Genomic DNA, 26,541 nt, shown 5'->3' with positions numbered 1-26,541 from the left:
TCCAACTTCCATTTAAGTAACTTGGAAATCAGTTTTTAGTTGTATTCCGTAACAAAATTCAGTAAGACTACATGCTGAGCTTTCTAGACATTTGTGGTGGTACAACTACCACCCCTCCCCTCAGGCTGCACTGGGATTTCAGAAACAACATCAGAGAGTGTTAAAGGAAGGTGTTAAAAATGTGAATATGCTGCTCCGATTATTTTGTCTTGGTAGCAAGTTTTTATGCTGTTAATAAATGCTTTCTAAAATGCAGAATGAAATTACTTCCATACCCTTTGGTAACAGAGATGGAAAAACAGAGTGCAACCTGGAAAATGCAACTTTAGACTCATTTAAATTATCAAAATCAAAATTTTCAAAGCCACCTTACCAAAAAGCTGACATTTGTATGTTGAACCTTGCCCGTTCCCTCCACAGCTTCCATAAAGATTCGAGCTAAAGAACAAAAAGGCAGGTAGATACAAAACAGCTAGCCTTGGAGGTGGTGACTGTCACCTCTTTCTCAGTGGTTTATCACTTTTTTTTCATGGAGCCTAAACTCTAGAAGGTATTATTCCTCAGAGCAGGTGTTTTAATTTGCCAGGCTATGAAAATTTAGCCTTTTAAAGCCAAGAAGATGACTTCGCATAGCTTGTCTTACCCAGGTGAGTATTCAGTTTAGTTTAGAAAGGTACTCACCGTTTTGGAATATAATATAAAACATGTATGTAGCCTTATATCTGAAATACCTTTTCTGCTCATGCTTTAGATAAAAGCTTTGTTTAATAAGGATCATGAAGAAGTTTTCAAAATCCAGTGGCCTACCTGTGCTGAAAGAAGAAGTTTTTTTGAGGACTTAGTTATGAAGCAAGCTGCTGAACCTCCTGCATCAAAAAACAACTCAGGTGAGGATATTCAAAATATTAAACTTTGTTAGCTGTAAGTTAACAGCTAATACAGTGTTTCCTTTGGGGGTAATTTTCTAGCAATTATTTTTCATGTGCTTGTATTTGAGTTAATTAACTAAATTAACTAAAGTTTTCCCATTAATTTAAGCTCGGCGGCCATTGGAAGTTCTGCCTGTAGCACCACCACCTAAGCCCCGACAGCTGACAGAGGAAGAAATAAGACAGCTGGAGGAGCAGGAAGAGGATACATTGCGTGAACTGAGGATTTATTTAAGGGACGTGACTCACAGACTTGTCATTGACAGACGTTTCAGGGCATTCACAAAGCCTGTTGACCCAGAGGAGGTAAATTAGTGTTGATCTGCTATACCATTATAGCTGTGTGTACTCACAATTTCTCTGTGTATGTTACTCAGTGTTAGTGTGTTCTTTCTAGGAAGGTTTATCTTTGTCTTTAGGATCATAGTATAATGAATTTCCAGGAATCAGGAAGTGAATTTTTGTTTTGCTTTTACTTTTTTTGACTCTTTGGGGCACTCAGATGTCTGTTATTTCAGTGTTCACTGAAGTCAATGTGTTCCTCCTAAAACCTCTTTAAAACTTGAGACTATGTCCATTAGAAGGGTCATCCAACAGGGATCATCTAGTTCAAGTGCCAATTATATTAAATGCCAATACAATTTGCTTATGAAAAGGCTTTCATATGTAGGTGTATTACAGCACTAAAAAGCAGACATCTCTCCTTTTTTCTGTAGCTATAAACAGTACTTCTAGGGCTGTTTTAATAAAGCCTAAAGCTCTGTAATTGTCTGTCAATAGTTTCTGCAAGAACAGGAGTAGAAGCAGCAATTTGTCAGATACTCAGATTCTCTTCTCAGGGGCCTTTCCTTGGTATAAGATTAACCATAAAGGCTGTGTGGTTTTTTCCTCCTCCCACACGCTTCTCATTTAAGTCGTTAAATACATGTAAGCTGGGGCACATACTTCCAGGTCAGCTGGAGATTTGAGACAGCTTTGCATTTCCATAAGGTCCTGCTCCCCCAAATTTCCACTGGCTTATTTCTTTTCCTTCTAGTTTGTAGATGTGAATAATCTAAACAAACATAGATGTCCTCATTTAAACTAGTCATCAAGCTCCTTCTATTATCTGAATAAAGAAATTGGCACCTCTGGGTCCAGTTGTCTCATTTTAGGTGCCTAGGACAGGTGCTTCAAAGGTGCAACTCCTGCAGCCTTTTTCTTGCTGCAAACAACAAAGAGAATCTCAGGTGACTTTACTGAGAAAGGTTTCTTTGCTGTTATTTTCTGCAAGGAAGTGAAACTCTGGGAAGTAGTACTCTGGGTGCTAGTTCCCTTCTGTGCCCCACACATTCTTCTGACCTCCCTGCTTTGTTTTCTCCTCGTCTCTTCAAAGTCAGTTGAAATAGCTCTTCTGTTTTCAAGAAACTAATTGGGTAATTTCTGCAGCTTTGGATGTGTCATATTGGGATTTTTAAGAAGTCCTTTATTTGGCTTTATGAAAATAATTACTTTTGGTAGCTGCTATGTTGAATCTCCGAGCACATATATATTTCCTTTGTAGGTACCTGATTACAATGCTGTTATTAAACAACCCATGGACCTCTCCACAGTTCTCTCCAAGATTGACACACACCAGTACCCAACTGCAAGAGACTTTCTTAAAGACATTGATCTAATCTGTAGCAATGCTTTAGAGTACAACCCAGTTAAAGATCCTGGAGGTGAGGATGTGGTTTTATCCCTAATTTGTAAAAATTTTAAATGCATAAGTTGATAAATGTCATCTGTGTACAGTAGATGTGGGATTCGATAATTTAAAAGATCCCCAGGGAGTATTTCTGGCCAAGTTATGAGTGTTGCAGCATCAAATAAACTATTTGGGCATGAAATTGTGATAGACATGTTGACTGGAAACTACTGCTTTTGCTTTAATAATTAACATTTCTGTTGGCATGCTGAAAATATTGACTGAGATAACCTTTCAGAACCTACCTATGACAAGAGCAAAAACATTCTAAGTAAACAAAATAAAGGATCTCGTTGGCTGGTAGAAAGTACTCAATTCTGACTGTGAAATTTCAGATCGTCTCCTTAGGCACAGAGCCTGTGCTTTGAGAGATACTGCCTATTCCATAGTGAGGGAGGAAATGGATGAAGATTTTGAACAACGCTGTCAAGAAATCAAAGAATCTCGTAAGCAAAGAGGTACATTTTTTGACACTGAGGATTTAAAGACTTGTCTCAGTATTTGTAACCAGCCATGCAAGACACAATTCTTTGCTCTCTCTTCTTTATTGCAAGGTTCAGACTGCTCTTTCTCTTACTTCTGTGTAATGCCAAAGGAGGACTCTGTTCCTGGGTGTAAGAAAACAGACCCAAAGTGTAATGAAAACCTGAAGATGCCAGCAGGGCCTGTAGATGCCAGTACCCCCTGCTCTAAAGGCAAGTTGTGTTTTACTCAGACCTTCTTGGAGAAGGTGCTAAAGTCTTTGTTCTTGTGACCTAGCAGGTTCCTGTGATGCCTGGTTCTTCATGCCAGAGGCATTAAATTTTTTAATATGCTGCAAAACATGGGATAAAATCCAGAGGTCATTCATTCAATATGGTTGTAAAGTTCAAGTACAATGGCTGGTTGTCATTGTAAGACACTGCCCTTGGTGGCCCAACTGATATTTAATGGCTCCTACATTGCTACCTCTTAAAGTCAGAAAAGTTGTACATGGCAGTTTCTGAATGCTTACCTAGTTTTTAGTTATATGCAGCACTGTTTTCCCCTTCCCTGCGCCCAAGCATTAAACTCTATGCCACCTCTTACTGTCATTTCCAACTGAAGGGGAAAGGGTTAAAAAAAAGGGGAGCAGTAATTATAGATATGTAAAGGAAAGATCACTATTTTTTTAGTTTTACCATGAGAAAGACATGAAAAAAAAAAAAGGGTCTTGGGTCTTTTTCACTTAAAGCATCTGACATGGTGTGACATGTCCTGGTCTTGCTGGCATGTCTGGGAATTTTGCCACTGTCTTGAACCACAGGCCATGTGTGGTATCCATGAATACAAAGAATGGTGGGGTTTTCTGGAAGGCAAAATGCCAAGTTTGTTTTGAACAAGGTTAACTGAATAAGAAAGCTTGAGGTGTAAATCTCTATGGCTGATGTTTTTCTCCAACAAATATTCCCTTAAAAGTGTCTCTTCAGCTCTTCCCAAGGTGTGTACAACTTGTGAAGTTTACAGATTTAGAGGGCTCATCTCCAAATGCATTTCTGTTGTTCACATATATTAGATCACTTACTAAGTCACCTAATAATCTTACTTTGCAGTAATACTTCCTATCTAAAGTAAGAATTTTGTGTTCATAACATCTTGAAGCTGATAGTTTTGTGAATTAAATTCTGTAGCTGGATTTTTTTAAATCTAGTAGCTAACTGACCCCATTAAATTGCAACTTCTTCTCTAGACACATGTCTAGGGATGGGCAGTGGTATTTGAGCTCGTTTGGTCATTTTCCTTGTCAGTAAAGTAAAAAGAGGATGCTTCTTGTTTTGGATGACTTTTGCTTGTATCTCTTTGTAGATAAGTCAAAAAGAAAACGCAGAAAGAATAGAGAGTCTTCAAGTATTGCAGCAAAGAAGAGGAATGTTCAGTTCAATAAAGAAAATAAAATTCCTGAAGACGAAAATGAAGTAGAGAGTAATGAAGAGTCTAACACAGATTGCGCTGAATTTGCAGCCTCTCAGGATGCTCCTATTGAAGAACATGAAAATGTACTTCAAGAACGACAGAAAAATGGGACAGAAAATGAAAGAGAGAGAGTTCTCCTTGTGGGTAAATCTCCTGGAAAAAAGAGAGAACATTCAGACCTTAGAGAGCAGAATGAGATGCCCGATTGTCAAAAAGCTGGAACTTCTGAAGATGGAGGTTCAAATGGTAAGTGAAAGATCAAACAGGTCATTTACCCCCTTTTTCTTCCTAAGGAGGGATACTCTACTTACCAGGTTTTAGCCTTCTTGATTGCTGTTCTCTGTTGTCTCTCTCAAATCAGTGCACAGTGTTTCTTGTATAATGGTGCTGCCCCTCAAGTTATGCCAGCAAAACTCGTGTATTTCTGCAGCTGCTGGGTTTTTGATTCTGTAGTTTGTTTTTCAAATGGTACCTAACTGAAAAATAATCACTGGCTTTCTTTTATTGCATGAAGATCTTTCCAGCAATAAGAAGCGTAAGCTAAAAAGCTGTACTTCAAGCAGTGTGCATACAGGGTCATGTGTGGAATAGAAAAGTTATGTCCTAGTGTTAGAGTGTAAGATGTGTTTACTAACCTAACTTATTTTGGAATTTTACAGTGCAATGCTGTAATGGCAATGTGATTTTTTTTTTCCTGGTTTTACCCTGCTTTTTTGTCTAGTGCTTTTTTGTGTCCAAGTTTCTAGTTTTTATGGAGCAGTGATTTTTTCCAGAAAGGCGGTAAAAGTGTTAAGCGTTTATCACTGAAAAATGGTAACAGTTGTCTTTGTTATTGCAGAGAAGTTCTCTTTTCCAAGTATAGGATACTTCACTCATACTGTATTCCAGAGAAAGAGAAATCCTGACTTAAGAAATGTCATTCCAGATTTGTGGGTACACCGTATGACTCGTGCGAGATCTTCTCAGGTGGAAGAGAAGCAGCTGGGATGTGTTGGGAAAGCCATGAAAATTGGCACACAGAGAGTGTTTGTGGATTACTGTGAGCTCAAAGTAAGTTTAAATTTTAATTTTGTTGATACCAAACTAGACATTTTCTTGCCACATACAGAGTTGTAAATTAAGTCAGTTGTTAACCAATGCCAATTCAGACCATTTAGGAGAGAGATATATAGCTTGTGAAATAATTCAACCTGTAATGGACTATGACTGTTGTTTCCACAGCTGGTCTTGCTTTTGGTGAACTAGATTTTAGGAGATTCCATTCTCTCCTAATCTTTTAATGTAAAAGTGCTTGTTAGATTTTAAAATAGCCCACTGACAAACTGCTAGTGCTGTTGGTTATTAGTGTCTTGGCAGTCTTTATGATGGACTGGGGGGTTGTTTTGGTTTGCTGTTCGCATGTTTTCATTTATTAGGAACTGGAAGAGTACATTGATTTTTAGCAGAGATTATTTTTAACTTTAAGTTAACAGGCTGACTTAAAGGTCCCTGTATTTTATCCTTTAGTATTTTATCCTTAGTATTTTATCCTTTATCCTGAATAAAATGCTGCTCTTCTCAAAAGCTTTCAAAATCCAGTGATAGAATATTGCATTTGTATAAGTACAGTGTTACAAGGTTTTTCCAGTCCCCTGTAGGAGAGAAGTTGCTATCCTAGGATACAGTTGGAGAAAGGGTCAAAAATGTGCCTAGCTGCAGGGGGTAAAAGGAGTTCCTTTGCATGAATTGGAGAGGGTAGAAGGACCTGGCTTTATTTAGGAGATGTTGCAGTGAGGAGAATTCAGGAAATTGCCCGGTTGAGATCCTGTAGGTGGGTCAAACCAGAGGGGGGCTGCTGTTTACCTGTCATAAGAAATTGAGTGAGAAGAGAGAAATTAACTTTTTAAGACAGGCTTCCTAAGCAAGCAAATTTCTTGGGGTTGTGTTCATAGAATGATGAATATCCTGAGTTGGAAGGGACCTACAAGGATGGAGTCCAACTCCTGGCCCTGCACAGGGCACCCCCAACAATCCTGCCATGTGCATGAGAGCATCGTCTAAATGTTTCTTGAGCTCTGTCAAGCTTGGTGCTGTGGCCACTTTCCTGGGGAGCCTGTTCTGCTGCCTGACCACCCTCTGGGTGAAGAACTGCTTCCCTGTATCCAACCTAAATTCCCCGACACAGCTTCATGCTCTTCCCTCAGGTCCCTGTCAGTGGTCTCCAATGAGCAGAGATGGATCAGTGCCTGCTCCTCCACTTCCCCTTGTGAGGAAGCTGTTGTTCATGTCTGCCTGTTTAGAGGATCCACATAGGTTTCTCTAGAGTCAGGGTGCCAACAGCCTGTGCTCTGAAGGTACTGCCCACTGGAGAAGTGGTACAGTAGAGGCCTTACAGATGTTTCAGCTGTGAGGACAGAGCTACAGTCATGAAATCCATCTTTTAGAAAACTTGATTCCATATCATGGGTTCCACTGGAGCTTGCTGCTTGTGTCAGAGAGCCTCTTTGGAACTCACTTGCAGACAATAAGCTGGGTGAACCTCCAAACTGTAAGGTGCTTGGTTTTGTTTGGGCTGGTTTTTTTGTTTAGGGTTTTGGGGTTTTTTTGTTTATTTGCTTGGTAATAGGCTTAGAACTTGATGGACACACACAAGAGTGTGCAGTCACTTATGTGGCAGCAATTAAAAAGTTTCACACTGGAAGTTGGCCATACACCTGTGCCATGTCCTACCTTTTCTGTTTGTGGCTTATCTTGTGCTATTCTAAACTCTGGTTTCCATTTTTTTTCTTCAGCAAGTGTTGCATTCTATTGCCGTGGTAACTGAGAACGTCAGTATATTTCGCATGGAAAAACTATATGCTGTCCTTAGCCAGTGCATTTACCAACATCGGGAAGATGGTGACAAAAACGAATTAGTGAAGGTAACTTTTTTTGTCTTGTAGCACTTTCTGTCACTGTTACAGGTGTGTGTGTGTGTGTGTTCTATGCATATGTATGTGTGCCCTGTGAACATCATGGTTATTTAGCATTACTCACTGCTGCTTAGTTGCCTGTGTTACAAGATTTGTTCATTACAGTCTGGAAGACATTTATCCATATTGCAAAACCATTGTTGCATTTGGCTTAGTTGTTGGCAGTTTCAGCAGGAAAAGGCTTGAAGATGATGGCTCCCCCCCCCAGAGCCCTCTCAAAGCAGTTAACCTCAGTCTGTCACTACTCCAACTCCAGAACCTTTTCAGTGCTGGGGGTGCTGTGAAAGAAGGGTGCTTTTCTCAGTCTGTCACTTCCTCGTTCTCCTCTTGCGGGCAGTCACACATGGTAACACTTGTATAGTAGTCATTCCATTCTTGAAAAGAAACTAAGTATGAGGCATAACAAGAATAAGACACTTCAGCCTCACCAGACTTTCTTTTTAACTAGCATGGCTCAAGCATCTTTAATTTCATAGCTGGGGAGCTTCCTGCCTATAAAGGTTTAATGCTAACTACAAATTCTGTAATCTCTTCCTCTAAGAGAGGATTTCCAAATTGTCAGAACTTGGCAGAAATATTCCACAGGAACCCATTTTCTCAGTCTGACATTGCCAGTGTTGAGTTGATTTAGGTAGGTTGGATACTCAGTCTTCGGCTTCAAGGTCCTTGAATCCATTTGTCTTTCAAGTGGTCATGCTTAAGAATAGATAAAATTCTTTGTGTCTCAGTCTTCCTTAAAAAACCCAGGGTCTGGTTTTTCTCTTTTCTTGGGTCCTGGTCATCTTGATCTCTTCTTCCACATCTGATAAAGAGTCAGATCAAATGCTCTTGCTCTGACTGTGCAACAGTGAGGATTATTTGGATTCTGGGATGCCATTCCTGAAAAATGTACCTTTCTCTTACCTATCATAATGACAGGTTGTAGCATGAGAAGGGATTTGTTTGTTGTCTTGGGGCTTGTGAGCTTTTGTGACAGAACTTGGTTTCTTTGTTAGTTTTCTACTTCTTTGAGCTTTAACCAAAGAATATCTCCTATTCAGAGGGACTGCACAAGTCAGTCCAGGAGTAAGTTCTACTGTATGAAGACAAAAACTTTAACAAGTATTTATTCAGAGTGCAGAAAAGAACAGTTCAGCTTTTCGTTGTGGCTCTTTGGGAACTGTCTCCTCTCTATCAATGGTGCTTTCACCAGTTAGAGATCCATAGTCCCTTGATACAGATCCCTGCAGTCTTTCTAGCCTACTCTCTATTTTGGGTGCATAGGGATGTGTCGGAGCCAGTGAGTATAGAACAGCAGCGATGGTGGTAGCACATGTATTGGCTAGATCATTACTAACAATTGTATGCACAGATTCTTGCTTCTTTTGATGAAGAAGTCAACAGGGTTCTTAAGTTTGTATTCACACTGACTTCTAATTTGTCTTTTTTTTCTTCTTAGGCAATGAAGAAAGAAATTACAGCCTTCAGTTATCCATGATACTTGATTTCAGCACACTTGGCACACTGTAATGTTTTCTTTTTATTGCATGCTGTTTTTCTTTGCATAGTTCAATAAATACTAGGTCTACATATATATTTATACAAATATATCTTAAAATTTATTAAGACAGGTCAAATAAAGTCATTTAATGACTTTCATTTGATATTTCCTTTCTTGATATGTATATTTTAATGTGACGTACTGCTGTGATTGCCTTTGGAACTCAGCAGATCTGAATAGATAATTTCAGTACCTCTCTTTAAAAGAAAACCTAACTTGAAACAAAGCAAGATTTACTACTGTAACTTTCTAAGGTAAAGTTTAATTGTAATAATGACAATCTTAATACTGGAGAAAAACATTTTAATACAAATTGTTAGTTCATCAGGTGGCTTGTAGTTGAGCTCAGTTGTAAATAGTTTTCTAGTTACTCGGGAAGAATTATATCTGATTATTACATTAAAGTGAATATATTGTTGGCGATAAATATATTGAAGTAAAAGCAAAGCAGTACCCTGTTTTGAAGAAGTATTTCTCTTCAAATCTGCAGAGAGAATTTATCTGTTAATTTGATAGTTATTTAAAAAAAAAGAGAATAAGACAAAGGTTAACTATATGAGAATTAAAAGTTTATATAAATGGTGATAAAATGTGTCATGACCCTTTGCTCTTCTGTTCTGTCACCTCACACACACAATGTGTGGAGATACTGAATGCTGAACTGTGCAATCCCTCTTTGTGTTTGGTTTCTTACCTCTGTCAGTAGTGTTCTCTTTTTGTGTCCTTCTACTGTGTTTGTTCAAACATTGGTGTGCTATGCAGATTTTTTTTCCTCTGTATTGCTTGGTGGGTATTAATAAAAAATTCATCTTTTTAGTGGTGAGTTGTCTGCTCTGTTTTAATCACAGAACACTTTTGGTCATTAATAATCTTGCACTTGAGACACCAGCACAAATACTATGATTTTAAAGTAAGAACTGCATGTGCTCAGCTTCTTCTCCACTCAGTATATGGATTATACAGCAAAGACAAGCTCAGGAGAAAGAAAAAAATTATATTGAAAATTTACATTGTAATGTAATTTATGACATTGGAAATGTAATAAATGAACTAATGTCCTTAACTTGATCTCCTCCTTGGCTGCCATCACCAATTTCAATGTGACTGGGGGCAGGCAGCTTGCTGAATGCATCCCCTAAGAGCACTGGTTCAGAAAACTGAACAGGAGTGACAGTGTGAAATTGAGGAACCAGAACTACTCCTGAGACCTTCTGTTTTGAGCAAATGTCTTCCTGCCTCTAGTCTCGACAGGATCCTGTACCTAGGCAGATTTAAAAAAATGTTTCCAAGTGTGTAAATCTTCTGTGACAACCGTTCTCAGGTGAAGAGTTCCCACACACCACATCTTTCTTTTTTCTTTCTCAGGGAAACCATCATATATTACTATCTGACCCAAAAGAGCACACACTAATGAGAAAAAGAGTATAGGGAAACAACGTTTTTGGTAAGTGTCCAGTGAGAGTTAAACCCAAATATTGGTTGAAATATTTTATATGTACTAAAGGGAGAGATCTCCTTTCTCCAAGTTCTCTAACTAACAAAAAAACCCCAACAACCCAAGGGGTGGGAAGTGTCTTTTTCTTCAGAGCTGCTACTTCTGTCTTCACTCGCCTGCTTTGGGTCTCGGTACCCTGCGGCCGTGTTCTCCCGCGGCGCCAGCTCAGGGCGGGAGTGCCAGGATAACCCTTCCCAGGCTGGGGGTGACGCTGTCCCTACAGCCCGTCCCGGGCGCGGCGGTAGGGCCGAGCGCGGAGCCTAAGTTTGCCAGTGAAGGAGCGGCTGCGGGGGCGCGGCTGCCGCCCGGGAGCTCCGACCCCGCCGCCCCCGCTCCTCCCCGCCTGGCCGAGGAGCCGCCGGTGTCCCCGGGCTGCGGCGCTGCGGTGCCGGGGCAGCCCCCGCGCCCGGTGTCCGCCGCCTGACGGGCGGGGCGGCGGGAGCGGCTCCGCCCCCGCTCGCTGCCAGGTCGGCTGAGGCAGCGGCCGCGCTGTCCGCGCTCGCCGCGCTCCCGCCCCGGGGCAGCGCCGCGCCGGGACGATGCGAGTGGGCGCCGCGGGGCGAGGCGAGGGCGCGGGCGGCCGCGGCGTTGGGAGCTCCCGGCCCATCCGCCGCCCCCCCGCCCCGAAAGAAGTGCAGTAGTTTGTGAAGCGCAAGATGGCGGCGCGGCCGTGAGCGCAGGCGGCGGGCGGGCGGTGGTGCGGGCTGAGGGGGCGAGGCGGAGCGGCGCCGGCAGGTAGGGACTCGCTGAGGGGGGCTCTCGGAGGCGGGAGGGCGACCCCGCTGCCTGGGGAGGCGCGCCCTGCCCCCGCCCCCGCTTCCCCCGGGAGCGGGCCGGGCGCTCCCCCGGCGGGGACGGGACAGCGCCGCCGCCCCGGAGCGAGGGCGGCTCCCGGCCAGCGGGGGCGGGCGGGCCGGGGCTGGCGGGGACGGCGCCCGCGGGGTGGGCGCGGTGGGGCGGCCGCGCCCCGCCCGCCTCCCCATTGTCTGGCGGCAGCGCTGCCCCCGCGGCCGGGGGTCATCGCCCGTCGGGGGTGGCGGGCTCTGGGCGGGCTGGGGGAGGCAGAGCCGTGGCATCCCTTGGAAGTGGACTGTGCGTGCCCCCCCGACCCGGTCCGCACTGGGGTCAAACCCCTCCGAGCCCGAGGACGGGCTCCTCTCCCTTTTCGTCCTTCCTCCGCGCGGTGCCGGGAGCCTGTGCGGGGCATTGCTCGCCACAGGGCGGAGGAAAATCCGTCTGACTCGTCAGTCAGGAGAATCAAGAAGTTCAATCCCGATGCGCCCAGACGAGTTGGCGAGTTCCCGCCTGGTGTCACCGCTGGCGCTCAGGCGGACGAACGGACTGACAGACTGACGGCAGGCAAGGAGCCATGAAGTTCTGGCTCCAGAGTTGTCTTGCATCCCGTGGCGTTGCGGTGCGGGGGCGAGCGTAGAGGAACAGTACGGTGTATGTGCAGGCAAAGTTGGGGAAGATGTCTGGTTTACTCCTTTGGGGGTGCCTGGGTTTTGGGGTACGTTCTGATGCTCAGCTCTCCCCTGTACCAGGATGTGCAGCACTGGAAACCAACACCGACTTCAATAAACCATGTAATGGAGGCAGTTCTGGATCTCTGAAAGGGCTCAAGAGTATCTGCAATAGTGAATGTTATCTGGTAGGTACTTGCACTTTATTTCTGAGCTGCTTGGTAGGTTCAACAGTTAATGGAAAGATGGAGAAGTTTACTGTGTACAAAGTGTCATGTAAAATAGTGAAGGCTGAGATGTCTCAGTCTGCAAGCTGGCATAGGTGCCACTTATTTTTAAAATAAGACGTATACAGAGTATACTGAGCATTTCAAAGTACATAAAAACATTGTGTAAATGAAAAGTGGATTTTGTTATGAAACTTGTTACATGGAAACAAATATTCCCTCAAACATAGGAATGAGAGAGGAATTTTAAAACCTGTGCTGTTGGTTTTCACCAGCAGTCTGGTTTTTTGTTTTTGTTCAGAAGGATTTCATGCCAAAAAAAAGACAGCTTGGGAGAACTTACAGAAACCCTGTTTAAAACAACCTGTGTGATGCAGACTAGAGGACTGCCCTGAATTAAGACCTCTTGGAGCAAAAACGCATCATTTAGAAACCCTTTTGTTACTTTCTTTAAACATTGCCAGCAAGGCAGTCTATTTCTCTGATGTTGTTAAATGAATTCCCCTGAGCGGATTAGAAGTAGATGCCATTTTGTGTAACTGAAATTATTTGCTTTTAAGTTTAGGCTAGTGGTTCTTGTATCTTTGCTGGACTGAAAAGCCCTCTGCTACCACATTTGGATAATAGTGTGTATGTTTACTGTGATTGTCCCCCAACCTTTGTAAAACAGTACTTCGAGGCAGAGCTTTCCTTTGGGAGGCTTACTTTTCTACTTCCCTAATGTTTCTTGTGGCTCTCTTCTGGATTATTTCCTCTCTTGCAACACCTCTCTTGATATGAGTGCTTTTAGCTGGATCCAGTGTCCTGATATCTAGTCTTAATTGCTGTCATTTATAACGGTTGTTTATTACAGGAATAGACAATATTTATCACAAAGTTTTTCACAATACTTACTGTTGGAGACTTAGAGCTATGTATTGAACAATTCTCCCTTTTGTAGATTCTCCATACCGAAGAATTTCTATCAAATAATGGATGTTGTAATATTGCTAGGATTCCTTTTGTTCCTAATGTATTCAGAAGGCTGTTGCTTGTGTCTTTTGCTTCACTGGGCCGTTTGTAGCATTTTAGTTAAGCTTGTTGCTATCGCTGAGATTTTCCCCCTGAGATTTTCCACCATTTGTTTATATGTAGTCTGAGGGAAAGGTTTAAATTTTGGGTTAACTTTCTCATTTAGTTGTGATCGGTGACCCATTTGTTTGTGTGTAACTTTAGAAGAGTCTTGTTTGAAAAACAGTTATTCATCTTTGAAGTCAGATTATTTCCTTAAGTCTGAGTTCAGGATTTTTTGCAGCTTTACGAAGCTGGAACTTTTAAAGATTCAAGTACACATAACTCATGGCTTTTTCTGCTTGCAAATAATAAATACGACCAGAACACTTGTAACAAAGCTATGGCTAATCTTTATCTTGGTGATCAGTTTCTCTTTACCTATCAAAACTGAGGTCTAGTAAAGATTTCACAGTATTAAACTCAGTGTTTTTATGTTTTCTAATTTTTATAAATCCCGACCTTACTGTAAAATTTTCAGAACAATCAGTGTCTGTTAAAATCCTGTGTGATAACCGTTTTGGGGTCATGGCATGAGGGAATGTTCTGAACATTTTTAGCTGAGTGCATGGACATGCGGTTCTCTTCTGTGTATTAATGGTCAATATTCCCTCTCCTTGTGCTTTAGATGCGGGATCATTGATCCATAAATGCCCAAGATGGTTTGCCTCTGAGTCATCAGGAACTTGTAAACAAGTGATGCCATTTTCAGTATAGTCCCATTTTCCCTTTTGTTTGCTTCCTATTTCCTAAATAGGCAGCAATACTGATTGTAGCGTTCTGCTTGTGTAGTTCTCCACTACCTGTCAGCAGCATCGCCTTTGCTGACTATACACCTATAAGAATACAATTTTCTGTTATTTAAATTTCTAATATTGCCAAATTAGGCATTAAAGGGATGTGACTACTTACATTTTCAGCATTATTAGTTCTGTTAATTCAAATTTAGTCTTTCATTCCAATTCATCTTTCCTCTTTTTTCCTTTTTTTCATGGCTAGTTGAGGACTTTCCCAAATAGTCAAACCATTTTGCTGCATAAACAGTTCTTTCTTTTTTTGTGGAGGTGGAAGCCACCAAAATGATACATTTCCTTATCCTGTACCAACCAGATGACATTTCATAATTTTGTGCCTTGCACCACTTTTCACTGATGGTTCATTTCCAGTTCTGTGCTCTTTCTGTCAAGGAACTGGACGGAATTTCAGGGGATCCACTCAGGTCTTTTTCATATCCTTCGGAGTTCGGTGGACTGTAGTGTATTTCTCAGAACAGTGCCTCTACTATCAGTGGATTCTTTCTAACCAGCTTCAGGGATCAGCCCAAACTGAGCAAAAGTTGTCTGTTGTCACTTGTTAGAAGATGTGTACCACTCTTTTATCCTTAAGAGCTTTGAGATCATAATCAATGTTACAGTTCAGTATAATTCACTGTAAAAGAGTATCATCTAAAGGGGCCGAAAGTAGCGTACATTTCTTATACCATTAAAATTATCAGAAGACACATTGTCACACTAAAGCACAGAAGACAGGAAAATTGCTGATGACTGAAGGAGGAACGGATGTAGTGTGATTGGAGAACCTTTAGGAAAAACTGTAAAGTACTTGCAATATGCTACTTTTTGCACTCCTTGAAAGATTTCGAAGTAGCAAAGAACTTAATGTTGCAAACATTCTTTAGCGTAACCTCTGCTTGTGCCTGACAGGTCTAAAGGAACTTTATATATTCTACTTCAAAAGAACAGGTTTCCGCGTGGTGTTTGGAGCCATTTAAGAAAGTGGCTTTGGTGTTCTAGATTCACTTCATGCGATTTGGCCTTCTCTGGTGGTGTTTTGCAATATGCTGCTCACCTTCCTGGTCTGATGGTCTCAGTAGGATTTCACATGCTTCGAGGGGACCCACAGTTTGAAGCCATTGCGCAAGCAAGACTTGAAGGCTGACAGTTCTGTTTAAAGAGTGGGCAGACAGAGCTGTGCAATGAGGCGCGTGTAACGCCAGCCCTTGCTGCTTGGCAAAGCCTGCGTCGTTCTGTGAGCGCCAAATTCACCCCACCAGACAGAAGGATAGAAATGAGCTTTTGAACTTTCTAATGATTATGGTAAAAGCTCCACATGTTCAGCACTGTGAATCTTCAAAGCATCTTCGAACGACATTTATTAGATGGAAAATAGCTGTTAGCTCACAATGAATTCTGTTATTTGGGCAATCAAAGAGATTTTAGGGCTTGAGTCATTGGTTATAGGTTAGAACTGTGATTATTTTAACATTGTTTTAGCTTTGAAAGGTGCTAAGAACTTCACAGATGGAAATGCATGTTTGTATAGTCCAAGGCAATCTTGGTAGAGGTGTCTAAGCTTGCCTTTCCTAAAGCTATGAAATAGATTAACATACACAAAATATGGTACTAATGTGATTACTTTCCTCCCTGTGTTACAATGGAAAGACTTGGTTTGTATGTCAAAATGCTGTTGATTTTAAAACTCTTCTCCTGGCTCTGTGCATGGGTTAATGCTCTGTCTTGGTAATCAGATGGTTGAGATCTAGGAATGTTGTATGTCCAGAAAAGAGTAAAGGGGAAACAGTGGGGAAGGAGTCAGGAAAGAGCAGTTATTACTACCTGACTGTAGAAGACTGGAAGTACAATGTTAGTTATAGTTGTGTGCTTCCTCAAAAACTCCAGATTTCTAGTTAATCTTTAGAATACCTTCAAAGTAGAAAGTTACTGCCTTTTTATACATGGATCAGATGCCTTCAGCAAATCAGTGAGAGCTGAGAGTACTCTGCAAATCCAAGTTTTATCAGGAGGAGTTGGGCACTTGGCAGCAGTTTCCAAGTGAGTTAGATGGAGCAGGCATGAAAGCTCAGGGGTTTCTGTTTCTCAGCAGGATTTTCAGCAAGGTGAAGTGCATCTGTAGATTCCGTGGAATTTTTGGAGCGTTTAGCACTGCACAATGTTCACCCTTGTTTGCTATGTTAAATACTTAATGGCTCTCTGTCCTGCAAACTTCTCAGGGGGGATCTGGTCTGACAAAAGGTTCACCACACCTGGAGTGTCATATGAGTTTGGGTTTTTTGTTCATGGATCAATTTGAGGAATTGATGCCCATACAAGATCCCTTGCTGGCATTGTAGGTATCTGCTTAAATATAATGCAAACACAGACAACTTCACTACTTGTAGCTTATAAGCATTTTCCAAATTTGACTTCTTAATACATTTTACTTAAATTTGTTGGTGAATAGTGAACTATTTTTTTTTTATTGCATTAAAAGAAGTAATTTAGCAGGGAAGAAACTACTTTTGGCAAGGGTTTTTTTGTGAGATGCCTACAACTTTGGGTGTTTTATCAGTCCAAAACCATTCATTTTAGCTCTCATTCTTGATAAGTAGCTTTTTTTTTTTAATCTCTCTGTTTCCTGGGTTCCTCCAGGGAAAATGTAAGGCCTTGCTAATATCAGCTGTTTGTTTCTTTAGGGGGAAAGGAGGGAAGAGATGGGAGAAAAGAGTAATATTGAAGAAAAGTAAGTTTACTCTTTCTACACATAGTAAAGAAATAGTAACAAGCACGCGTCCTTAGAAAGAGACATTAATCATTGTACGTAATGTCCAGAGAGGGACAAGTTTTACATCACTGTGTGCACTGAAATTATAGTTCAGATTCTTTTGTTTTAAAAGCTTTCCAGTATATTAATATTTGCATGGATGATGACAAGGAGTGGGGAATACTTTGACTGCAGTTTAAGCCAGATGCGTATGGGTACAAGGTAGTTCTAAGGGCAGAATTTGCAACTATATGCTGCTTTATATGAGTGAATATCCTATTTGCAGATGTAGTGCTCAGTTACAGATAGTAATTACTATCTGTGAATTACTGAACAGGAGCCGTCTTCTTCACCAGGCAGTGTTTAAGCCCTGTTGCTGCAGAGAGCTAGCGAGAGAGAGACAGGCTGAGGGTGAGAGCTCACTGGAGGTTTGGGACTGAAGATTGCTTTACACCAGAGTAGGTTCTTCAGCACTACTTTGTGTGGAAAGATTCAGTCATTTCCACCCAAAGCTCAGTCAGCCATTTCATCTTGAGATACCCCGCCCTCTGAAACAAATATTAAAAAGAAAATGTAGGTTTTGGCCCATGCATATCCCAGTAATTTCCACTGATTAAGTTGATGCTTGTAATTGGGGTCTAGACAGGCTGTGTTTTGCAGAATATAAGTATCTTTTTAAAATTTCTGTTGAGAGTGTTACAAGATTTATATAATCCCTTTGATATTATATTTAACCGAATAACAGCTTGAAAATGAAAGAGTTTGTTTAGTTTACCTTTGTCCTAGATTCAGTTTTAATATCTAATGTTTAAATGGAGGGGGGATTGATATTTATTCTTAATGATTCGTTCTGTCTCAAAGCACAGTGGTTTCTAGTTGTGTGCTGCCTTTCCCACTGGGGGATGCAAACAAAAGAACAATAATTTCAGACTCCTCCTTCAGTTTCCAAGAGAACCTTAGCTGCTCAGGGATAGCTTTGAATTTTAAAAGCATCTTTCTTCCAAATTATGTATTGATTGCACACAAAATAGCAGTGCTCTGATGTGCAATTTAAAACAAATGCATGATGGTGCTCATTTGCTTTTAGTGCTTCTTTTTCCAGCAGAAAAACAAAAAGGGGATTCTGTTCCCATAAACCAGTCTTGCAAAATCCTTACAAACATTTATTAGTCTAGACACAAAATATTCTCACCCAGCCTCAGCTTGACGATGATTAAAAAAAAAAAAAAAGGCAAAAAAGCAAGCTAATATTGTACTTGGCTGTCAAAAAAGGAAAAGAAGGAAAAAAAGAAAAAGCTTGCCCCAGGCTAGTGAACCAGTAACATTTTGCTGGGGCTGCCTACAACAACAGATGCATCTAATTCCCATGGGGTTTCCAGGCCTGCCTATTCTCGATGCTAAACTTGGACACTCTTACAAACATTCTCTTTGAGTACCACAGGCCAGTCGTATCCTGGGCTCTTCTGATTTGGTTGATTTAATAATGATACCAGACATGTTTGTCTTACCTCTCCTGACCACTCTTTGTATTACCCCATCTCCTACAGATATCATTTAACTAATGCATTAATTCAAAAATAGTCCTAATGGATGGAACCTGGAATAATGGAAATAGGTGACTTGATCACAGCTTGAATCTGAACGTAGGGAACCCTGATATAAATGATTTCTCCTAATCCTAATTAGGATTTCTCCTAATCTTGATTTGAATTTATGCTTTTGATAACTTTCATAAATGGCAAGTGATTCTCATTGTTTGATATTGTGGTAGTTTGCTGAGGTTTTTTTGTAAAGGGATAAATTATATCAGGGATTGTTACTTTATCTCAACATGCTCTCAGAGTATTAGTTTTTACTTCAGTTATTTTCCTAGAAAACAGTGTATTATGCATATCTTGTTTTTCAGTTAATGATTAGTTCCTGTTATTCCAAATTTATGTCAAACTACATTTGATTGGAAATTAAAATTTTAATTTAAAATGCACCTAAATGGCATAACGTGTCTGTATTATTAAACTACTGTAAATATGTAGCATATCTAAGAATACATGTATACAAACATGACTTTTTATTTTAAACCTACTGATTTGCGATACAAAATATGATAACTTTTTTATACTCCCTAGATTAAATTTATTGTTTCTGTGATGATGTATCCATGTCTGTTAAGATTTTAGCCCTGGCAGAACTTACCCTTAAGCCTGAATTGGACATATTACACAGAAAAAAAACTGTCCGGCTTTTTAAAGTTTGAGGCAGGAAGTTTTGTTGTTCAGGAAGTAATTTCTACCTTCACTCAGTGCAGATGTCTACAAAGTGAATTTCTGTGTATAAGGTTAGTAATTAACTGCCAATAATTCAGCATTTTCACTGAGAATTTCCAACTTAGTTAAGTTAAAAAGTAACAATATGAACTAAAACTATCTGTTATAATACTGATTTTTTTAAAGTCCTTTTATTCCATTAATAAAAACTGAGCTGTTTACAGTTGTAACAGAACTCAGCAGTACTGTCTGGTTTAGTGTCAGTAAATAAGATCGGTGTTTCTCATATGAGGGAATGTGTTCAGTGTGTTCTTGAAACATTAATGTAAATGAACAAAATCTTTCTGATTAAAACTTAAGAGTCTAAATAATAGGTGGTTTAGACATAATACCGATTCTTCTCTTCCTTTCCCCCTGTCGCGGGTTGGGTTTGTAACCGGGCAGAAACACCAATTTAGTGTAGAGGTTTGGTCTAAAATACTCATGCTAACCTATGACACCCCCCAACTCTCATGCTGTTTTGTACTGTGTAATGTTTTTCAGGCTTTTCTGTTACCTCTTACATATGTTTTTAGCAACACATACAGTATTTCTTAAAAAAATTTTACTGCTCATTCTCATTTAAATCAGTGAGAGTATGATGTTGATCCTAGGATATTTATGAAGCTTTAAGCTACCTATATTTTTTAAAATAGAAGTAATCAATTTTTTGGATGGTGTTTAAATCTAATGAAAAAAAGGAAAAAGAAACTCCACAACTATTAATTTTAAGTATAGTGTTTTAGTCAACTCCAGATTTTCCACTTACATCATGTTGTGCTAATTTTCCACCATTATACTTGAGAGACACAAAGTGAAAGTGGGCAGTCTGTTTTCAGTGATTTGCTCTCTTACTTCCCTGCCAGGACTGAACATTGGAGGTTTGTGTTTCTCCTGCAGGAGTGGCTCACATGACAGGTAGCTCCAGCAGAGCAGAGCAGGGCTCCAGCTTTCCTCAGCCAGTGGCTCCCAAACTGGGGATTGTCCTCTCCAGGGCTCTGAGCAGTGATGAGAGGGGTCACGTCTGGCACAGAGTAAGTCACAGAGGTCAGGTTCACAATCAAAGTTTAGGGCATTAGCCTGGGAAACAGCGGAACAGGGAACCAGCCTGGTGAAAGACTTGTTGACCCTTTGCTGCTGCATTGAAGGCCTTTGTTCAGGTGAGCTGGGAGCAGCGTGAAGAGTGCTGGGTGCCAGGTCAAGCAGTACCTATGAAGTGGAGCCTGTGAAACATGGTAACTGTGAGTCTCCTGTTCCCTGTGCCATGGGCCAAGAGACTTGTTCTGATTTGCTGACTCTTCAGGACTCTTCATTACCCCATGCTAACTCGAGTACACAGTCATCTCTCCAACTTCTGCAGTGACTGTACTTCAAATTCAGCTTTCCAATCTACACATTGTACTTGAAAGCCTTTGTAGTCCCCTGTCTTTCACCCTTTTTGTCACTGGACTGATAGGCAGCAAACAATGTTTATCCACTCTGTGGATGAATGATGGGGGCGTGGGGTGGGGGGTGAGAGAATTGGTCTTGTCACACATAGAATAAGACGTTATCTCCCACAGAAATCAGCAGGAGTATCTAAGGAATACAGTACAGTACTCAGCAGGGGCATGGAGTCACGTCACTGTTGCAAATAAAAATGCTTTGCTTTTCACAAAGGTTAACTTGGTACACAGTGGTATTTTACTAGATAATTGAGACCTGCAGAGAGTGTTTATGCAGGCAGCTTGGACTGTCCTCTTTTTTCTTTTTTATATGCTCAAACATCTCAAAATCCTGAGGAGAAACATTAGAGTAGAAGAGACTTTTGAAGATTGTCTAGTTCAGCCTTCTGCTCAAAGCAAAGTTTTCTGTGATGGTCGATAGGGTTGATTCAGGGTCTTAGCAAGTCTTTAAAACTTGCAAGAATGGAAATTCCTTAGAAGTTCCAGGCAGATTTTTACAAACTCTCCAGACAACTGGTTATAATTCCTCACCAGTGCTGAAGTGCTGTTGCTCCACCATCACTCTGCCCCTAAAGTCATCTGCAGCATAGAGTATGTTGGTGTTGCAAGGAAAGGCAAGCCTGAGATAGCTTGATTGTCGCACCCTGGGCCTGGCAGTAGTGTAGTGCTGCACTGGGAATACTTGCAGTTAGACCAAGTGCTCTGAATACAGAGAGGGGAACTTACATGTTGTATTTTCACTTGTTAATCTGCTGCTCCATGAGCAGCATTGTTTGGATCAGGTCAGAGGATAACATCACGGAGAACTTCTGTAAGATCAGCTGTGCTTGCAAGCATGAACATAAAATTCTTCTGCATTTTTCCAGTATGGAGAGGTCTGTCAGTAGGGACTAGGTCAATTCTTTGTTTTGTCTGTTCTTAATTTATGTGATTCAGTTTACAATTGTAAAGCTATTATATGACACTGGAAACATTCTGGAGCACCTTAAAAAGAACTTTATAAAATACCAGCTCTGAAGTCAAATTTTTTGCATCCAAAGTGGAGATGTAAATCATGTGCCGCTGAACATTAAGGACTTTTTATGCATTCTGCACTCCTTGACCTTCTCACAAAGTGGGAGCAGACCTGCAAGGCTGGGGGAGCCTTTATGGAGGACATGGGGTGGGAAGCAGGTGGATCCAAGGCACACAGGAAAGGTTCTGAGCAAGCACATTTGAGCAAAAGCTCATAGTGGACCAAGTAGTAGAGGAGGCTCTAAAGAGCAGTTGAAGCCTTGAAAATGTGCCTTATAGTCTTCATCTTGACATGGCATTACCTAGGTCCATGCAGTAGAACTGATCTTTTTTGCTTTTCAATTGACACTCCAAGTCCTTGCTTTGTCCTTATTCATAAAACAGTGGTTAATACAAGCACTGGATTTATACATTTGTTTCAAGTATTTTGGGATCCTTTACAAGTTACTTCAATTATGGGTCTGTGTTCTGGTGTATGCAAGTCTGTGTGCATATGTGGAGCACACAGCAGTGTGTATTAGTGTCACCTGATCAGTTCACTCAAAGTCCTTGTTTTCAGTTTCTTATGATGGTTGAAATGAGAATTTCTCACATTGTTTCTGTCTTGAGGCTGCTTTTGTTCTCTGTTCATTGAGGTTTGGGGGAACATTAGCTGGTTCAAGAGTAAAATTAACAGAGTGAGGAGGGAAGCAAGGAGAGGAAGACAGGCAATCTTCATGTAAAAGCCATATTATCTTTCTTTTTCTGAGCAGCTCTGTGCCTCAGGGATTTGACATAGGAACTTGAAATTTGGCAAGGATCTGGCCTCGAGGTCTGAGAAACGCATTCCGCTGTTTAAAAAAAAAAGAGAAAGTAGAACTGTGAGTCATAATGTGTCACTACCTTTTTGTACCCAAGGTAGAATTTGCAGGATGTTCTATTACCTGCTCTTGATCATGCTTTTATGCCTGTCGTGCACATCTGCAGACTGCTTTAAACCACCTATATTTAATGGCTTCTTCCTTCTCTATCTGTCCAGGTTCTTGTATTGTCATGCATCAGGGTAGTCCTTAACCTGCTGCTGCTCCTTGGGCTTCTGCAAATGCCACAGGCCTAGCAGAAGGTATAAAAGCATTGGGAGCTGGTAAGCCCTGAGACCCAGTCCTACTTTTAAAGGGTAGAGTGCTACTAATACTCTTAATTGCTTTTGAGAAGTACCATTTTAACAGTGACAGCCAAATATTAATGAAAGCAGAAAGCAGCCGATATGAAATCTGGTTTCCAGTGTGACGAGGGCGTTTACGGTTTGTCGGAATCAGTGGAGGAGGGGGAGAGGAAAGCGAGACAATCTGTGCTGGGCTGTGTCACCTCGAAATCGCGGGGGTTCCTGTACAGCACCAGGGATGACTAGGGAATGAGTCGGGCTATCTAGCGAGGAGACCATCTGTAGGACTGCAGCTTGGGTCTCTGGAGAAGCTGAAAGGTGTCTAGGGACATGAACTCCAGAAGTTGAAGGAAGGCCTTGTACTTGCAGCACTGGACTAGGGCCTGGGAAAATTAATGTCTCTTGAAATTTTTCATCTGGCAGAAAAAAAAAAGCAGAATCAAGTTGAAAGGAACATTTTGTGAAGTCATATGTGTGCCAGATTGTTTCATTTTAAAGAAAGAAATCCCATGAGAATAAAACCTTTTGTTTTGGTATTTTAAGGAATAGCTTTTTTGATAAACATTTTTTAAAATTAATAATTTCTTACTGTTTTAATTTTTTTAAAGCCAACATGAAACATTTGGAGAGTTGAATTAAATGTTTCTTCAACGCAGAACACATTAAAATTTCTCTTCATGTCAGTAATTTATTTCTTCATCTTTTCTTTTTTTCTATGTAACAGCACAGCAATTAAAACAAAACAGCTGTAACTATGCAAAACAAAAAGAATTCGCCAACTGCTGCCATTTTATTGGGTATGATAAGTCTGATACTCACTTTCAAAAACAGTCATGCAGATATGTCTGACATTAAAAGTACTGAGTGCTCACAGTTTGAATTGGACACTTCAGAGTCAATAAAACAAAGGTCTGCCCATGGGAGGTGTAGCTGCCAAAGGTGTCTGTGTCACACAGAAAATACCTGCCATGTGACTGAGGAGCAGAGACATGGACCATTAAAGGTATGCCTTCATCAGTGCACCACTGGTTGTTAAGTATTCAATATGTTTGGTCATTAGCTTTATGTGATCAGATACATGGTTGTGGCTTTCTGTATCAAAAGCAGGAGCACAATTTACTGTGCTCTCCGTAGAGGTACCTGGGGTATATTGTGCAATAGAGAAAGATAATGTAGGTCATTTAGTGGTTGCTTCTGGCATGAAATTCTGACCTTTACTTTGATGGAACTGTTTGTTACCCATTAAAACCAGCACTGAGAGGAAGTAACTGAGAAAGTCTAGTCACATGTCCTGTGGCAGGCTCCCTTCAGCCTCTGCTGGGCTTTGTGTCGGCTTTCCAGTGCTCCATCACGGGTCTGGCTTTGGCACAGCCTGGAGCTCTGTGCAGGCAGTACAGCAGCTTTTGGTACTTGCCTCCCTCATTACCAGTCCTAATGCAGCAAGGACCCTAAGTGGGCCTTATCTTCGTAATACATGAGGAATTCTGCTGAAATCAGTTTGACAAGTTTCACTCCCATGTTGGATTAGTATAAGACCTTTTTTTAAGGAGGAATCAAATGTGAATATTGCAGGATTAACATAGAGATACGGCTTTATTTTGGAGTCATAAGCAGTAAGGCCTTCTGAACTTTGCAGATAATGAACAACTGAAGAAAATGGCACTCTACAACAAAGTCGTTCACCCTTTTCACTGAGAGGCTGCACAGATCAGAGTATATTAGCCTACACTGAGCTCTCTGCAGAATAGTTTCTGACACAGATACATCTACTCTGAATAAATGGTAGTAGAAGGAGGTTAAACAAAGGATCAACAACTGCATATTGTCATGGATTATAAGAAGGCAGCATTTTCTGTGTTGAAAGAGGTCGTAGGCAATTTGTAATCTAGGTGGATTTAGATATTAGAAGCAGGTTCTATTGCTTCATCTTCTCCTAAGCCACTCTGAGCATATTCTTAAAATCACATTACATGGGGTTGGATTTTTTGTTGCCATGCTTTTCCTGCATGCTGGATGGAAGTGTCATACAGCAATGCCTTTTCACAAAGCATAGACCCTGAACACACAGTGAACATTTTCTGTAAACTCATTTATTTTTCTTTCTGCATCAGCTACTCTTGTTTGGGGGGGAGGGGAGGAGGAAGTGAGTAAAAAAATTTTTTGGAAGCAGGTTCTTTTGTCTGTGTCTTCTGTGGTCAACTATGTCTTTTTGTTCTCAAACTGTAATCAAATGGGCAGAAGGTTTCTGCCTCAATTTAGAAAATATTTATATAAGTCTTCATTCAAATCTGCTATAAAGACAACTTTGAATGTTGAATTCTACTCTAGAATGAATCTGTCTTGATATAACTATTAATTAATGGGGATTGCTAACTGTTTATGGTTTGTTTCTGAAGAACAGTGTCCTGAGGAATTGCCTGCTGAAAGATAAAATATCAGATCCTGGACTTTCAAAAAAGTATGCCTGCACTTGCTGGTTTATGTTCCTAGAAAAACATCTGTTTTGTGGGCTGATTTGCTAGGAATGTCAATTCTATGAAAATCGGAGGTGAAATTACAGAAGAGGATTGCAGTGTAAATAATTGAAAGGTTTTCTTCAGATTCTTTTATTAAAAAATGCTGGTTTTGAGATAAAATAAACACTTGGATTATTTCATTGCAAACCAAATTTGTATTTGAATGTCAGTATTCACAGGGAGAGATAAAAAGATAAAATCTTTATCAATATTTTGTCACATATTTGACCTTAAGGTATGTAAGGGACAAGCAAAAGCATTCTCTGAACCATTAGGGATGACCTTCAGGAATTCATGGAATATGGGGGAGGTTTCAGTGGACTTGAGACAGGCAAACACAATACTGGGCACAAGACTGCCCAGTCTTAACCAAGGGAGATGCTTGAGCAGAGGAGGAAAACACATAGTGAATCACAGGTTGGTTGAAGGGATCTTCATTCCCAGCTCAATACAGGAAGAACTTAGTAAAAATCAGTCTGTAAGAACCTAGAGAATTGTAACAAGGTTCTTAAAACGGTGGATTTGTCAAAACCACACAACAAGACAATCTGATTTCATTTTTTGTTGGAGTCATTGGTCTACTGGTACAGAATGTTGCAGATTTTACTGAAGTCGAGTTACATGGCAAGGTCCCACACACTCCTGTAAGGAGAGCAGGAGAGGTATTTTAGAGGAACTGAAGATTCCAAGGATGATGCATAATTGATTGGATAAACTTCATAACTGTGAATTTTCATAATCCCCTGCTTAATTGAGAGAACATGTCAAGCAGGGTGCTACAGGTAGAATAATCACATTAGCACCAAGGAGGAGGGAATGGAGGTTTCTGTAAAGTCTGTAGAGGAAAGAAGGCTGGAAAGGGTTGCAAGGGTTGCAAGGGTTGAGATTTTAATGGATGCTGTCATAGCTCTTCATAACCATGAATTAAACAGGGTTTTGACATCACAACATCCTTTTTTAAAAAAAACCCCATCTTACATAGTGTAGTCAGAAGAGCACAGATTCAGCTTTCTTTTTCTGAGACCTGTTTGCATCAAAAAACATGTTGCTATCTTGGTGAACAGAGGAGGGACAGGATAATCTGCCTATGCACTGTAAGCAAAAGTGTGAAGCACAGCAGAGATGTGATACAGATTTAGCTGAAAGGCTGCAGGTGCTGCAATTGCATGTAGACCTGTTGGCTTACAGGCACTGTGAACACTACTGAGTACATAAGGAGACTGGAGAAGAACATTCATTGATTTGTTGAACAGGTTTCTCATT

At 40.8% G+C, this 26,541-nt stretch overlaps 2 protein-coding genes across 5 annotated transcripts in view; both read left to right on the top strand.

The window, feature by feature from the left end:
• The window catches only part of ATAD2 (ATPase family AAA domain containing 2), a 31,475-nt gene extending 21,578 nt beyond the window's left edge, over window positions 1–9,897 (top strand). For all 3 annotated transcript variants that reach the window (XM_069005426.1, XM_069005424.1, XM_069005425.1), the window contains exons 20-28: window positions 752–887; window positions 1,039–1,235; window positions 2,473–2,632; window positions 2,994–3,116; window positions 3,213–3,353; window positions 4,483–4,836; window positions 5,516–5,640; window positions 7,362–7,490; window positions 8,980–9,897. In XM_069005426.1, coding sequence (XP_068861527.1) covers window positions 752–887; window positions 1,039–1,235; window positions 2,473–2,632; window positions 2,994–3,116; window positions 3,213–3,353; window positions 4,483–4,836; window positions 5,516–5,640; window positions 7,362–7,490; window positions 8,980–9,018 — 1,404 coding nt within the window. In that variant the 3' untranslated portion in view covers window positions 9,019–9,897. The remainder of the gene's footprint in view (window positions 1–751; window positions 888–1,038; window positions 1,236–2,472; window positions 2,633–2,993; window positions 3,117–3,212; window positions 3,354–4,482; window positions 4,837–5,515; window positions 5,641–7,361; window positions 7,491–8,979) is intronic.
• Window positions 9,898–11,040: 1,143 nt separating this feature from the next.
• ZHX1 (zinc fingers and homeoboxes 1) overlaps window positions 11,041–26,541 on the top strand; it is a 32,331-nt gene continuing 16,830 nt past the window's right edge. For both annotated transcript variants that reach the window (XM_069005420.1, XM_069005419.1), the window contains exons 1-2: window positions 11,041–11,311; window positions 12,121–12,227. The gene's annotated coding sequence lies outside the window, so the exon portion shown is untranslated. The remainder of the gene's footprint in view (window positions 11,312–12,120; window positions 12,228–26,541) is intronic.

Source organism: Aphelocoma coerulescens, chromosome 2 (genome assembly GCF_041296385.1).
Source record: "Aphelocoma coerulescens isolate FSJ_1873_10779 chromosome 2, UR_Acoe_1.0, whole genome shotgun sequence".
Taxonomy (NCBI): Eukaryota; Metazoa; Chordata; class Aves; order Passeriformes; family Corvidae; genus Aphelocoma; species Aphelocoma coerulescens.
The sequence above is the reverse complement of the archived record's forward strand: the minus strand, read 5'-3'. Positions and strand labels throughout refer to the sequence as shown.